This window comes from Cyprinodon variegatus, unplaced genomic scaffold (assembly GCF_000732505.1).
Source record: "Cyprinodon variegatus isolate N-32 unplaced genomic scaffold, C_variegatus-1.0 Scaffold629, whole genome shotgun sequence".
Lineage (NCBI taxonomy): Eukaryota > Metazoa > Chordata > Actinopteri > Cyprinodontiformes > Cyprinodontidae > Cyprinodon > Cyprinodon variegatus.
This window is the reverse complement of record NW_015151082.1, coordinates 489,768-504,610: the sequence shown is the minus strand read 5'-3', so window position 1 is coordinate 504,610 and position 14,843 is coordinate 489,768. Positions and strand designations below refer to the sequence as shown.

General features: G+C 38.9%; 1 protein-coding gene across 1 annotated transcript; it reads right to left on the bottom strand.

The window, feature by feature from the left end:
• Nucleotides 1–1,199: 1,199 nt before the first annotated feature.
• LOC107096515 (Smith-Magenis syndrome chromosomal region candidate gene 8 protein homolog) lies at nt 1,200–11,726 on the bottom strand. Its single transcript, XM_015393194.1, has 5 exons — nt 11,343–11,726; nt 8,923–9,335; nt 5,754–6,496; nt 3,645–4,058; nt 1,200–1,898 (listed from the first exon to the last, which is right to left on the bottom strand). Exons 1-5 carry the CDS (start codon nt 11,526–11,528, stop codon nt 1,405–1,407), a joined length of 2,250 nt encoding a protein of 749 aa, XP_015248680.1. The 5' UTR covers nt 11,529–11,726; the 3' UTR covers nt 1,200–1,404.
• Between the last annotated feature and the right edge of the window lie 3,117 nt (nt 11,727–14,843).

The following is a 14,843-nucleotide window of genomic DNA, read 5'->3' as shown; positions in this document are numbered from 1 at the left end:
AGTGTCATAACTATTTACTCATAGAGTGATTGTTTATCAGATGGAAAGTTGCCTCTAACTTCACTCATCTAAACTATTTCCTGAAGTATTTATCTGTTCACTTCCACACATGGATCCTCTGTTCCCACAAGATAAACTTCAACCCTTCTGTAAACATCTTTGACAAGGTTTAGGGGTGTATTTATAGCATATATAGATATAGAACCAGACTGTATACAGGACAGTGAAGTTTCTCCACACCAAACTCTATATATACGCAGCCATGGAAGTGACTAGACATCCAAATCTATTGATCTCTTGGCCTGACACAATACTTTTGGTAATATATTATAGAAGATGTTCCCTGTGAAGAAAACCAGCAACATCAAAACTACATATGGTTTCAAAACACTGAAGTCAAGCTATTAAAGTAACCTAAACAGTTTGGGTATTTTATGGTGTACATTTAACTCTACTTGCTTTCAGTTAAACATATAGCATTTAAAATCCTAGTCCTTATTTTTAGGACCCTTTTAAGGACAGGTGCACAACTACATTTCTGGTCTGATCTAGCCCTACAGTACAGTAGCCTGAGGCCTTCAGGTCAACATCTGCCTATGGATCCTCAAATCTGTTTTGCATTAAGCTCTTCTTTTTCTTTATTAATTTATTTGATATATCAAATGGTCTGCCTCTGCATTGGATTTTCTTTTTAGATGCATGTTGATTAGACAGACCAGTAAAGTCTTCAAAAATATGCTCTGAGGTCTTCCCAACAACCATGCTAAGGTTGTGATGATTTCACTCATTTTGGTCTTGTTTAAATCTCTCTAACAACTCAGAATTCCCCACAATGTGATAGACCAGTCAATCTTGATAACCAAACCATTTCCATACTTAGAAAGTTTACACTATGTTTTTTTGGATCATGTTACCCATACAAGTTATTCAATTAAGGAAAATTGCAGAACTTCCTGTACAGTCAGATCTTGTTATAATGTGTCCCACTGTTCTACACTAATTACCACTCGTTTAACGTCTTTATTGGGATGTTTGTTCTATTCATATGTTAGGATCATCTGACCGTCTGAGAGAAACAATCTCTGTGTGTCACTAAGCAGTCGAAAAACTATATAATCAGATTGTAAGTGATGCTATAAGGTTTACTTTTAGCTTCATGGATCAGATGAGGGAAATGTCTGAACAGAGTATTATTATTATTATTGTGTCAGTGTTACAGCCTTAAATCACAGATTGGGTGTCAGCAGTGCAGATGTACACAATACATGCAGCTGTTATTTTCCAGTCACATCATGTCTTTCAAACGGACTAAAACAAAGCATGAAGGAGTATTAAAGAGGAAGAAGGAATTAATACTCTTATTAAAGTAATGCAGAGCAATGTGCTGTTCAATTCACATCATTTTCACCTGTGTACTCCTATGAGCCTCCAGGTCAGAAGGTTGGCCATCTGAAGGGGCGTGGTCAAACTCCACATCACAGCACTTCCATCAGGACCAGGAGCTGGCAGGAAGAGCCTCAAGCCGTCCACCAGCTTCCTCACCAAGCTCTCATCTCCCCCGACGACGACCAAAGGCCGGCCGCTCAGCAGACAGAAGATGGCATGCTGGGAGAACGACAGTTGCTTGATGAGCCTGAGGGCTCGGAGGGCAGCCCTCCTCCTCCTTCTCTTCTTGTCCACGCGCGTCTTTGTTACATTAGCTGTAGTAGGAGACGGTGGCTCTGAGTTGCTGGTGAAGCTGGTGCAGTCGGACACTTCGTCCACACTGAGCAGCCTCAGAGGAGCACAGGGTGGAGAGCGCAGACCAACCTCCACCAGGGGGAAGGGAGGAGCCGTTTTAAAATGGAGGTCAAGCATTGGCCTGGACTGCTTTGGCCTCACCTTCACGGTTTCTTCAGCTGCGTAGAAACAGATTTGTCACATTTCATAACTACAAGAAAACTTGCAACCTTTCAGACAAACTATGAACAGAGTCAGAGAAATTAAAAACATTTCTAAACATTTTACCTTTTAAGAAGAAATAACATTACTCATCTAAACCTTTAAAATAAGAACAAAAAGAATATATAAAAGCAACTATTGATGCTTAAGTAGTTTGATAATATTAGGTAGTTCAAGGTAGTTTTCTATATATATAGAAAAAAAGACACAAATGGCAAAGAAGAACAAAAAAAACAAAAAAGTAAAATAAAAAAGGTAACTGGACTGGTAACGACTGACACTGCGTCTGAAACCAACTAGTGAGAGAACACCTTTATTCACACAGCCATCCAAAAAAAGTTTTTATGCTAACTAGTTTGCGCCATCTTTAATCCTACAGAGAAAACATCTCTCTTGCACGGGTCTATCTAGGTCTCCTAAGAAATACAGCATCATTGTAAGCCACCTGCATCCTTTGCAAGCTTCTTTTTTATTATTTGAAATATGTGTTGTGTAAAGAGGTGCACAGAATGATTTAAACATTTTCAAATTATCTGCACAAGATCCAAACTTGCCTGCTAGTGTAGTTGCCTGAGCATATAATGTTCTCTGTCGTCTATTTAGGTGCTCATTACCCTTTTAAAAAGTTGGTGACCCTTGGTCTATTCTAATCGGAAAATTTAGAATAACACAGTAACTACAATGGGAAACAGGCTTTTTATATTAGAAACAGATTTATACTCAAAGAAGCAGTTTCTTACAGACTTTTTTTTCTCTCTCCTATTAAATATGACTCATATATGATTTATCTGCAATATTCAGTTTCTTCTGTCCCCAAACTGCAAATTTAACATTGATCTTTACACACAAACTAGACGACGAAAACCGAAACACTTTCTTTAATTCAGTGTCCTGTTCAGAGAGACCATTAAAATGATTGAAAGGAATGTCTGGCTGTCTGAAAGAAAATAGTTCAATAGGCTATTATTTCAGCTGTAAACCAGGGTGTAGGTTTGATCTCAGCTTTGGTAAGGACTCTATAGTTCTTAAGTTGAATTGTTCTGATGTCATTGGTCCTACTCATTATTCATGCTCCTATTTTTGTATCCTATTTTTTTATCAGGGCGCATTTCGTTTAAAGAGAAAACAGCATTTTTGCTACATTTATACAAATTTTATAAGCACTACACACACAATATGCTGGTTATCGATGTTTGAAGCATTAGTGGCCCGGAATAATGTAAAATTGGGACGACTTAACACTTTGAAAAGGGGTTACATATGAACTTACCAGTGACTAAGACAGAAGGTAAATATGTGCCTTTTTAACCAAATATAGTCTAAATATGTCTGTTGTATGTGTATTTATTATCAGGTGTTTTCTTTTGAAGAAATAGAATTCTGCAGAGGTAAAACCCACTTTTATTTATCTATTTTTTTTATCTGATATGCTGATATTCTCTGTATTGTAAAACAAAGCAAAAATTACATATTCAAGGGACTGCAAATAGATTTATTGTATTTACATGGACGCGGGAACTATAAGAGGAACTGACACTGAGCTTTAAAATATTAACTTCAATATACAAGTTGTGAGAAAAGAAGCGACTGTTGGTAGGGACATGTCCCCATGGTCCCTATGCAAACCTACGCCCATGACTGTAAACCTACAAATGAAGAAAATACGTTTTTGGACTAATCTCATGTCTTCATAATTATATTACCTGGAGGAAGTTTATGCATCTTTTCTGAAGTAGTGTCTTCATGGACTCTCTTATTCTTCTCTGTGAATGAATCTTCTTTGAGAAGCACGCCATTGCTGGTCTCTGTCTTTTCTAAAGGATCTTTTCTTCCACTATGTTCTTCCCTTCCCTTCTCTGAAGCTGGAAGGTTCATCTCTTTCTCCTCTCTCAGGATTTCATCTGACTTACATCCAACCTGTAGTTCTCCTTCCTCTTCAAATCCGTTGCTCAAAGACTGATGCTCTGCTTCTTCCTCTGTGATGGCAGTGAGGTCTTCAGGGATGATGGATTCAGTGGTACTGAGTACTTCTATGCTGTCCTCACTGTTTGCACGTTTGGCGTAGGCTCGCACATGGAGACGCCGCAGACAAACATCTCCTGTTCCCGCTGGTGTATCTGTGAAAAAAACAACATACATTTCTAATCTAATTATTGCACTATGGATAACATCAATAAAGCAATGATTAAAAATTTATGATTTGTGGCATTTTCATCAACCGCTACATGCTTAAAAGGGATAGCTTGAATTATTTTCAGATACGCTCGTCCACCCCTCAGCTGAGATATGAATACACAGATAATCAATTATTTTGTGACTAATCAAGCTCTATAAAAGATCCTGAAAGAAACTAACTCAAAACCCATCAAGCTGTTTATCTAATGCATGAAAAAAGGCAGAAATTATGCTCTTAAAACTACAGGCTGGGTGTTTTCTTGCTGCAGCAGACGCCCTGAGAGAGAGAGAGAGACCGACGCTACCTAATGTCAGCCTTTCTGCTGATTCTTCTCTAAAATGTAGATTTTTAAAACAATCTAAATTACCTCTTTGGCCTTTTGAAGTTGTTCACGTAAAATGCTTAATAAGTGAGAAGAAATTCACTTTATGACGTGTAATCCGAGTGATTAGAACCACACAGTTTTGTACTCTTCATTCCCAAATCACAATCATTTAAAAAGGTTTTAAAGATGCTATCATTGTTTTAGCAAAATATGCAAACTGGCAATAAAAAACAGCTGGATTTTTAAGGATGGATTCTCACAGCAGGATTTAAAACAACATTGAGTTAAACATCATATTGTAGAAAGTTAACTGCAGATTCCCTGTGTTGACAAGGGGAACAAATTGGTTAAAATGATGACTGATGAACAACTTTTAAAACATTTTGATGGATGTTTAACATTAAAGTTGTGTTGACCTCTAACAGGTGGTGAGTTACTTAGCTGAGGGACTTTGAAGGTCCCCAAATCCTGATAAAGGATGCTGTGAACAGTTATGCTGAAGAAAGCAATGATAACATTTATCTATAAAAACTCTTGTTTACTTTTTTTTTTCTTTTCATCTGATTGGTTTCTGTACATGTTCATGTGCAACATCATAATAGTCCCATATGGATTATTACAATGTCATTACCGGATCTGCTGCTTACTCTGTTCTTAATTGCTGCTTTAAATTATCATATTTTTTTTAGTTCCTTGTTTCATTTTATCTATGTTATTTACAATTTATTGATTTATGCATATAATTGTCTATTTTTTTTATATCTTTCAATATAAATCTTATATAAACACTTATATGATATTTCTGCCCAACTGCCTTCACATTGGGCACTGGCTGTAGAGTATGAAAAAATACCTTTAAAAAATTTAAAATTAAACTACAATGCCTGAAACTAAAATTCAATATTTCCTCACTCTTTTCAGTTGTAAAAAAAAGAGGTATGTGTGTTTGGGGGAATGGAAGATTTTATATTGAATTTACATCAAAACAGGCAACAAATCTGATGTTCTATGTGTTGCAACCTTCCAAAGTGTGTTTGGTTTCTTTTACCAAATATTTGACTAGTTTTTTATTTTTATTTTGAGATATGGATATGACAATATATTGAGCTTTGTTTAAAAAAAATGCAAGTAGGTGTTTAACTTGTTTCTTAAAGGCAGTAATTAGCTTGCTAATCATTTATTCAGTTGAATATTTTTTTTTGATAATAGGATAGGAAGACGTGGCTAACTAAATATTTTGACAGAATTTGAACCAGAAATCCATCATTAATGGGTTACACATCCTTATACAAGCGCACATCAAGGACTTACCTCTGCTGTCAGACGCGACCGTCCCCTGTTGAGTCTGATACGACTTTTCAGTTCCAAGCACTTCAATGCTGTCGTTGCTGCTTATGCTCCCCATCAACTCTGTGGTTAAAGTGGGGTCAGGGGTCGCCCTCTCGCTTTCTCCTGCATCCATCTTTATGGATATCTCTTCCACACAGGAGAACGACTCCACGCCATGCCTTCCTGATTGACCTTCCACAGCACCCCTCCTGCCCCCCGAGACCGCCTGCACCTCCTCCTCTTCCTCCTCTTCAGCATCCCAAGGGGAACACAGCTCAAAGAGGAAGTTTGTAAATTTCAGCCTTCTGGACAGAGACTGTGTGACACGAGACGTTAGCAGGACGCTCCTGTCACCACGCAGATAGTGCTCTGTGTCTGCGAGCTGGTTTTTCATCAGTGACAGGAAATAAAAGTTGCAGAGCTCCTCCAGTGGCTTAAGAAGCTGCTCAGACCTGCAGCAGGTGGAGTTGGGAAGGGAGGGAGGGGATGGCTCAGAAGGCAAGAAATTGGTCAGGTCTGCAAGGGAATCAGCTGGGTCATAAGGGAGGAAATCCGGTTGCTTGAGCTTCCTATTGGGGTAAGATGTGACCTGCCGAAGGAGGTCCCTGTGATTTGTGATTGAATTCTCTAAAGCTTCAAGCTCATCTGATTTCTCTTCTATTTCTGTGGATCTGTTTGTCGTCTTCTGAAGATCTGTTTCCTGCAGCAGGGTCCATCGTCTGTACCTGGAGCAGTCAGACCGGATGTTTAGTCCAAGTTAACAGACATAGCAACAAAAAAAGACACACTTTACGATTTGGTGAAGAACCCTGGGGAAGCTGCAAAGATCCTTGGCTGTTGTTCAAATGTCTGTTAAGATGACAACTACTATAGACACTGTGGAGGAGTGGCCAGACTAAATCCTCTTTTGAAGAAGAGCCCTAAGAAGTTATATTTGGCATTTGCTCCAAGCAGGAACACAGATGAGACATAAATGAAACATTTAACCTACATACAAATTGCTACATGAGACAAAAAAGTATCACGGCACATCACTCAGAACACCCCATATGCCATGGTGGTGATAGGTATGCTGTGGGGATGCTTATCATGGAGAAAAAGGACAGAGATGAATACAGGGTTGTTCTGGTAGAAAATCAAATAAAAGCTGTAAACGACTTGAAACTGGAGCAGAGGCTCCCCTCCCAGCAGAACAATTACTCTGAAATTAAAGCCAAAGTGACTAAGAACTAGGTTTAGATCAAAACATCTTCAAGTGTGAGAGTGGACCAGTCTGAGTCAAGATCCACATTTTTCTAAGCCTCCGTTGCAGCACGCATCAATACTTCTTTGATCTGTTTGTCTGCCTCTGTCTCAATTCAATTTAAATTCAGTTCATTTATATAGCATGTAGCATTTATATACCATGTCATCTCAAGGCACTTTACAGAAAAAATTCAACCAGATTATACAGTCAGATTGATTCACAGTTTTCTAAGGAATTACCAGCTGATTGCACTAAGCATGCATGTAGCGACAGTGGAGAGGAAAACTCCCTTTTAACAGGAAGAAAGCTCCAGCAGAGCCAGGCTCAATGTGAGCGCCCATCTGTTTAGACCAAGTGGGATTCAAGGAGACAGAAAAAGACATACAGAAAGAAGAGGAGATACAAAAGCCAACTGTCAACCAGCTCCACACGCATCCCCATCCAGGAAACACACAGCCAGGCAGACGAGTTCCAACCCGCAACTATGTCAGAGGATGAAAGAGAGCACATTCAGTTAGTCGGCCCTTTTCAGACTGGCCGAAAAACCAGTTTAAAACCGGGAACAATCGACTTTTAGTGGCAGTGGGAACAGCTCACTGACGCGTGTCTAACCGGGTCAAACAACTTGGCCAGAGACTCAGGTTAAAATCGCCTTGGCTCTGATCGGCATGCTGTGGGAACACCAGACCCGCTAAACTACGTGACACCATTGAACGCAACATACGGTAGTCTGTCTGCCAAGTCTTATCTAACAAGCCGAAACAACTCTGTTTACAGCTCTGGTGGGAGGGAATCACAGGGACGCAAGAGTGAAACAGTAATGCAGCCCTGGCTTCCTTACATGTCTCTCTTAATTTTTTACTTACAGAAGCCACGCAGCTTGCCAGCAAGGGGTTAGACCCAGATGTTTTTGCCAGTGGGAAGGGAGCCAAATTCCGATTGTTGGCAGGTTTGTAACTATGTTTTAAAATACCTGATTTAACGTGCCACAAATTTAGAGGTTTAGAGGCTTATGAGAAATAGAACTACACTGAATAACAGGCAGATCTCCAACAACTATAAACAAATATGTTGATGGCAGCAGCACAGCTGATATTTCTCTCCAGGATGAAGTCCCAGCCAAACAGGAACAGACCAGATCAAGCTACTATGATGAGAAAAAGCAGAGAGATCATAACATCAGAGACTAAACTAACAAATACTACATAATATGAGAATAGAGATAGAATGAAGAGGGGTGATGAAAAGGGGTCCCTATGTCCTCCAACAGTCTAAGCCTATAGAAGCATAACTATAGAGTTAGCTCAGGATAACCTGAGCCACTCTAACTATAGGCTTTATCTAAAAGGAAAATGTTATGATTTGCCTTAAAAGTATACAGGGTGCCTGCCTCTCCACTGTGGCTGCATGTGAGCTAAGTGAGAGGGTTTGCTGCAGAGTCAGGCAAATGCAATGCAGGCAAATGTCTACTGTCACCACATACTCATCCCGGAGGAGCAATTCCTACAAAGTTAATGACCTGATGCAAGCAGCTGGGATGTATATACGTATAAGATGTATTGAATTGAAATTAAAAAATTATGTTCTAAGATGCACTCCATTCAGTCTAACTAAGCAGAAATGGAAAACCTTTTAGTTGTCATAGTACTTCTACAAAGCTATATACCCAAAAGCATTGGAGCTGTTATTGCAATTCTACATTGTAGTAAATACAAGAAATAAAAAACACTTTTTTTCTCTGATTTTAAATAACTAGGGTTGGTATAACCTAGCATTAGTTTCAGTCTGCCCCTAAATAAATCTAGTGTTAACTTACTGGTTTAACAGAAATCCCGTTCTAAGCCAGCAAGAAGCAAATATGCTTCTTCTTTAATCAATGTAAACAAACAAACTAGAGGATCTTACTCAAGGTCCTGTAGTTTTCGTTGGAGCTCTGTGGAGAAAGCTTGTCTGTTTCCCGTCTTCAGGCTATCAGACGCCTGAGAAAAACGCTCCGACAGCTCGGAAAAATTCTCCATCAGCTTCATCTGGTCTGAACAGACATAGGCCATGCAAAAAGGTCGCACCATACCCCGAGCCTCCAGGTCATACAGGGTCAGGTGATGAACGTATGCAAAGGCATCCTCTGTTGAATCTCCAAGGATGACCCTGGAGTCCTCACTGAAGTTAAGTCGGGGTCCTGGAGAAGCAGGAGGGGTGTGGCCCGGGCCGGAAGCCTGGTAGTCCACGGACATGATGCGGACAGAGAAGTGATTGAGGTCGAAAGAGCCGACAACATTTGGGTCATTTGGTATCGTCAGGACAGGCTTTGGCCCAACCTGAAGAAAAGAAATGAATTTATATCCAATTTGCCATTTACAGTAACAGATATCTAGATTTACATTGACTCAACCATCTGGTACATTTCTGTGTGAATAACCTGGCTCATTTAGCTTTTTGTCATGTTTAACATATTCCCTTAACCAACTGGGCTAACACCAATCCAAATACTACTGTTGGGAAATATTCATAGAAACAGAAGAATTTTTGATTATTTTCTGATATTTATTGTTGCCATGCTTTGAGTGCATACCTAGAATAAAGAGTGATCTCTTTCTGTTCGTGTGAGGTCTAGTGTTGTGTGAAAGCGATGGCTTCTCTTTGGGACTGCTTCTTTATTCTATGAAAAGTTGCTTTAGAGCAGTTCTCTGTCAAGAGGACACACTTCCTGATAAAGTGCAGCCAAACCCACCTCAAATAACTGTAAACTGTTTCACAAGATAAATAAATAAATTAACTTCATAAAAACAATGATCATGACAGGAACAACAAAGGGAGCGCCGTAAGATTTGCTTTTTCAATCTGTAGGATAATTTTACCAATTGTAAAATATTTATGTAATATTTGAACCATATTGATGCCATAGTAATATAGTTTCAGCTCTTCCATGTTTTTTTTCTCCATTTGTTTTTCCTCCAGGTGCTCTGTTCTCTCCCATCCATCTCAATGGAGCCTCAACATCCACTCTAAGCATGGTTGACCCCACATACTTCAACTCATCCACCATTTCCTCCTCACTTACAAGCTTCCTCGGTCTCCTTCACAAACATTTATTCTGTCTTGCTTGTATTGATTTTTATCTCTGATTGTTATAAACCAACATTCCCTTTCCACTTCATATTCTTATAAAAAAAGATCACAGTTGTGAGTATTGGGTGTCCATTTGCACCACCCACCTTCTCACTGTCCTTTCACATGTTCTGACACACTTGACTTCTTTATGCAGCACCGCAGTTCCCTGTCTTGGCACCTAATGGTATATTTCCGTATGTTTTATTTTGATCCACAACTTGTCCTCATTGGCTGTAAATCAAAATCTCTTTCAGCTCTGTATACGACACCTCAGTGTCAGCCCTGTAACAAGCTTCGAGAAGACCGAGGTCATGTCCTCGCTATTTTCCCTATTTTCTTTTTATTATTACTTTTTTTTTTATTCAAAGAAATGTCAAACTATATGATGAAAATTGTTCTGACTTTGACTGGTGTAAAGATCAGCATGCATTCTCATTTGTTTAAAAATAAAGTCCACAATCATATTATTGCAAATCATTTGATTCATTTAGTGGGCCATGCACATGAATGATGATGATGGTGACAATAATAATAGTGGTAATAATATTCCAGTATTAATAACAACAATAATAATATAAAATAATAATGATTATAATGAATAGTAATAACACTCACTCACTCATACTCACTCAAGTACTCTAATTTTGTGAGTTTTGGAATTGTTATAATAAACATGTTCATATTCACCTCCTTGATGGGCAAGTGATTTAACTCTCTTTATTCACGTTTCCAAAATATATTTTAAAAAGTCACCATATTGGTATGTTTTTTTGTCAAGTAAGATTTATCGCAATATTTCACCTCGGTAATTCACATTTAAACTTATACTATACTAATAAATGCTTACGATTATTTATTTATGTGATAATTGCAATACTGGTTTGTTTCATTTATTTATCTACTAATTTGCTGATCTTTCCATCTTTTTAGGCATTTTTCTACTTCATTCATTTTGTTTTTATTCATTAACTCTCTTTTTTATATAATTTCTACATTTTTTTTTTCTTATTCGTGTATCATTTTCTGTTTCTATTTATTTACTGATCAGTAGTTTCTTTAGTAATCAATTAAATCACTTATTTATCTATATAGCCAATCATTTATTTTTCTGTTTCCTTATTCTTTTATTATTAATTTTTAACCTCATTCATTTTCTAATCAGAAATCAACAGGTAATGAATGTATTTTGGTGTCCCGCTATAGAAAGTACCCACCTGCTCTGAGAACTCAGCCACCAGGATAAAGTCCCGGTGAAAGTGCGCTGCTGTGCTCCAGGGGTTAGAAGGAGGCAGGAGCGGCACAGAAAACTCCTCAGGCAGATCCTGAAGCTCCGCTTCTTCTCCCTCCTCATCAAAGCCACTGCTGCCCGTGAAGGCCAGCAGGTCCGGTGACCCGATCATCCTCAGCCCATAGAGCCTGATGGAAACTTTCACCCAGCAGAGGAGGTGGAGCGGTCAGTCAACGCTATGTCCCGCTCAGCTGCCTGGCAGTGAGTCAGCTGTTCCTGCTGGACCACATAATAACCAGAGACTTACAAACAAGCTGCGCGGTTATTTTCGGCAACGAGGACAGGCCAGACGCTGAAGCAAACGGAAACTCGGAGGAGGGTCCGTCTCGCTTTTCATTTCAGCTTCTGACTCGTAAAAACAAGCGGCGATATAAGGAACAGACAGAAAACTTTACGATGTGAAAACCAAGTTGAAGTCAGTGTCTGGTTTGGAGTGGCTCCTTCACATAAACAGTTATTGTAGCAGCATTCAAGACTAACATTGGTTGATCAGAGAAATCAGTCACTATATTATTATATTATATTATATTATATTATATTATATTATATTATATTATATTATATTATATTATATTATATTATGTTCTTTCTGCCTGAAGTTTGCATGTTCTCCCTGAGCATCCATGGGTTCTCTCTGGGTACTCCGGCTTCCTCCCACAGTCCAAAAACATGACTGTTAGGTTAATTGGCTTCTCTAAATTCTCCTTAGGTGTTTGTGTGAATGGATGATTTTCCTGTTTGTCTCTTTGTTACCCTGCGATGGACTGGCGACCTGTCCAGTGTGGCCCCTGCCTCTTACCTGTAGGTGGAGATAGGCACCAGCATCCCTCGCAACCCTGATTTAGATAAGCGTGACGGAAAATGGATGGAATAATATAATATAATCTCTGCACAACAAATGTATGATATCAGATTACTAACTACATAACATGACATCATATAATATGATACAATCTAAAATAATATACTATAATGTGAAATACGATAATATAAGGAAAGTGTTGGCCTAATGGATTAGAGCAGTACACTTCTGCTCTGAGACAGTGGCCGTAACCGGTTTGATCCCCACAGCCTCCAATCTGGGTTCTTGAGCAAACCCCCCGGAATAGGCTTAAGGTAAATTTCTCCAATGTAAGATCAATAAAGTTCAATTAGTTATAATATAAGTAAGAAGGTTGTTCTTCTCCCCCCACCATTTTCCTGAAAAGGGTCTGTAGAGAATGGCTTGTTGAACAGATAAAGTAATGTTAGATTAGTGAGCAACCCTGGGTTTTAGTTCTGTCCCTTTCTCCATGAAGTTTACAGTTTACTATTTCATTCCTTATGTCACAGCCCAAAGCTCGTTAGCATATGTAGATGAATGTGTAGGAGCATAGATCATCTAGTAAATTTAGAGCTTCACGTTTGACTTAGCTCTCTTTCCCACTGTCTGGCTCAGTACCCACTATCAATCCCCAGCTCCTTTTTTCACTCATTTGTGAACAAGAACCCAAGAGACTTTTCAACTTAGGGCAGGACATCTTCTGCACTTTTCAGGCTCAATGCACTCATCCTCATCCAAGTCGCTCCACAATCAGCTGCAAACTGCTCCAGCGAAAGCTGTAGATCACGGCCTGCTGAAGCCAACAGGACTATGTCATCTACAAAATGTAGTGACACAATCCTAAGGTCACCAAAATGGATCCCCATAATACCCTACCTGTTTCTAGAAAATCTGTCCATAAATGTTATGAACAGAATCAGTGACAAAAGTGACAAAGGGCAACCTTGGCAGAGTCCACTCACTGAGTCCGACTTACTGTTGGTGATGCGGAACAAGCTCTGACACTAATCATGCAGGGACATATTAGCTTTTATCAAAGGGCCTGGAACACAATTCTCTTGGAGTACCCGGACAGGATCTCCTGACGGACACAGTCCAACTCCTAAGTCCACAAAGCACCTGGACCGCTTGGAAAAAACTCACATGCACCCTGCAGGACCCCACTGAGGAGGTAGAGTAATTCCATTGTTTCTTGACCAGGACAAAACCCACACTGCCCTTCCTGAATCTGAGGTTTGATGCACACTTCTCTCCAGGATGCCTGAATAAACCCCATTTTAATCAGTTACTTAGACATGCTAAACCTAGAGTTAATTGTTGGATCTATGTTAAAATACGAAAAACAGAGCATACATTTCCTTCATCTAAGATAGTCAATATACCAAAATTTTAACTTGTTAAGAAAGGAATGCGCCTTTATTAAAGTGCCGGGGGTCAGAAGCGACCAATCGGATACTAACTTCAGAGTTGCGCATTAGAAAGTTCCCTGTGGGCTGCAGTCATGAGGTCCTAACTCCACCTAAGTCCCGGGAGTTTTGTTCCTCTTTCACTTCTGCTTCGAGGCAGCTTTAAGTTTTTAGTTTAATATTTTCAACAATGTGACATGCAGAAAAAACCTTCTGAAAAATCTGAACAAATCATTCCTGTCCAACTCACATGAAAAGAAGAAAAGATAAATGATTAAAACAATAATACAAGAAAAAATAAACATGCAAACAAACACATTATAGATGTTATGGCTACAGCTTCTGCTTAAGGAACATGATATTAAAAAGTGCATTGTGGGTAAGGAATAGGGTCTATTAAATACTTAATTTTAGTTAATTCAGTAGGAAGAACACCAAATATTTTTTTATTTTTTTTTATTGCCACAATCAAGATTTCCCATTCAGCAACGTTTTTATTGTTTACGGCATTAGTAAAATCACAAAGCACAAAGAAGCAATTTGAAACTGATGACAATCATATGATAAATCTTCAGCTGCTGCATGCCCTGCTTTCTGTATGAAATATGTGCTTCCCTTTTATCTATTATGACTGCGTCTGAACTGTTACAAACCCATGCAACTATTTGATGACATCCATTCCTTCAGCTATGCAGATTTCCTCGCTCTTTGTTCTCTGTTGTCATGCCAAAAAAACTCAGGCAGTCAGAGTTTAAATAGCTTAGTTATTGCTTTTTATTGTATCTGAGGCAATAAACATTATTTCCTTTTCAACCACCTTTATTGGCCCATCCTTTAGAGGTATATAAGCAGCCTTACAGGCTATATTCTTTTTTCTTAAGTGTAAATAGGAATTACTACCAAGTAGGCTGACAAACCAGGTTTGTTTAAGCAGACATACAACCTCTGCAAAGCTATAGCGGCATCTGGGGGGCACCATAGAAACCATTCTACTGGAACTGTAAGTTGAATCATGTGTTCGTGATTACATAGTACTACTAAAGGAAAAAAAAAAAAAAAAAAAAAAACATGTCCTGGCCCTTTGCTAAGTGTGGTGGAGGATTAGTCATACTGTGGGCCTGCTTCTTTTCCAATGGCCCTTAGAATCTTGTTAGACAGTATGAAGACTTAAACTATTGTAAACAAATAAATCTAGTGG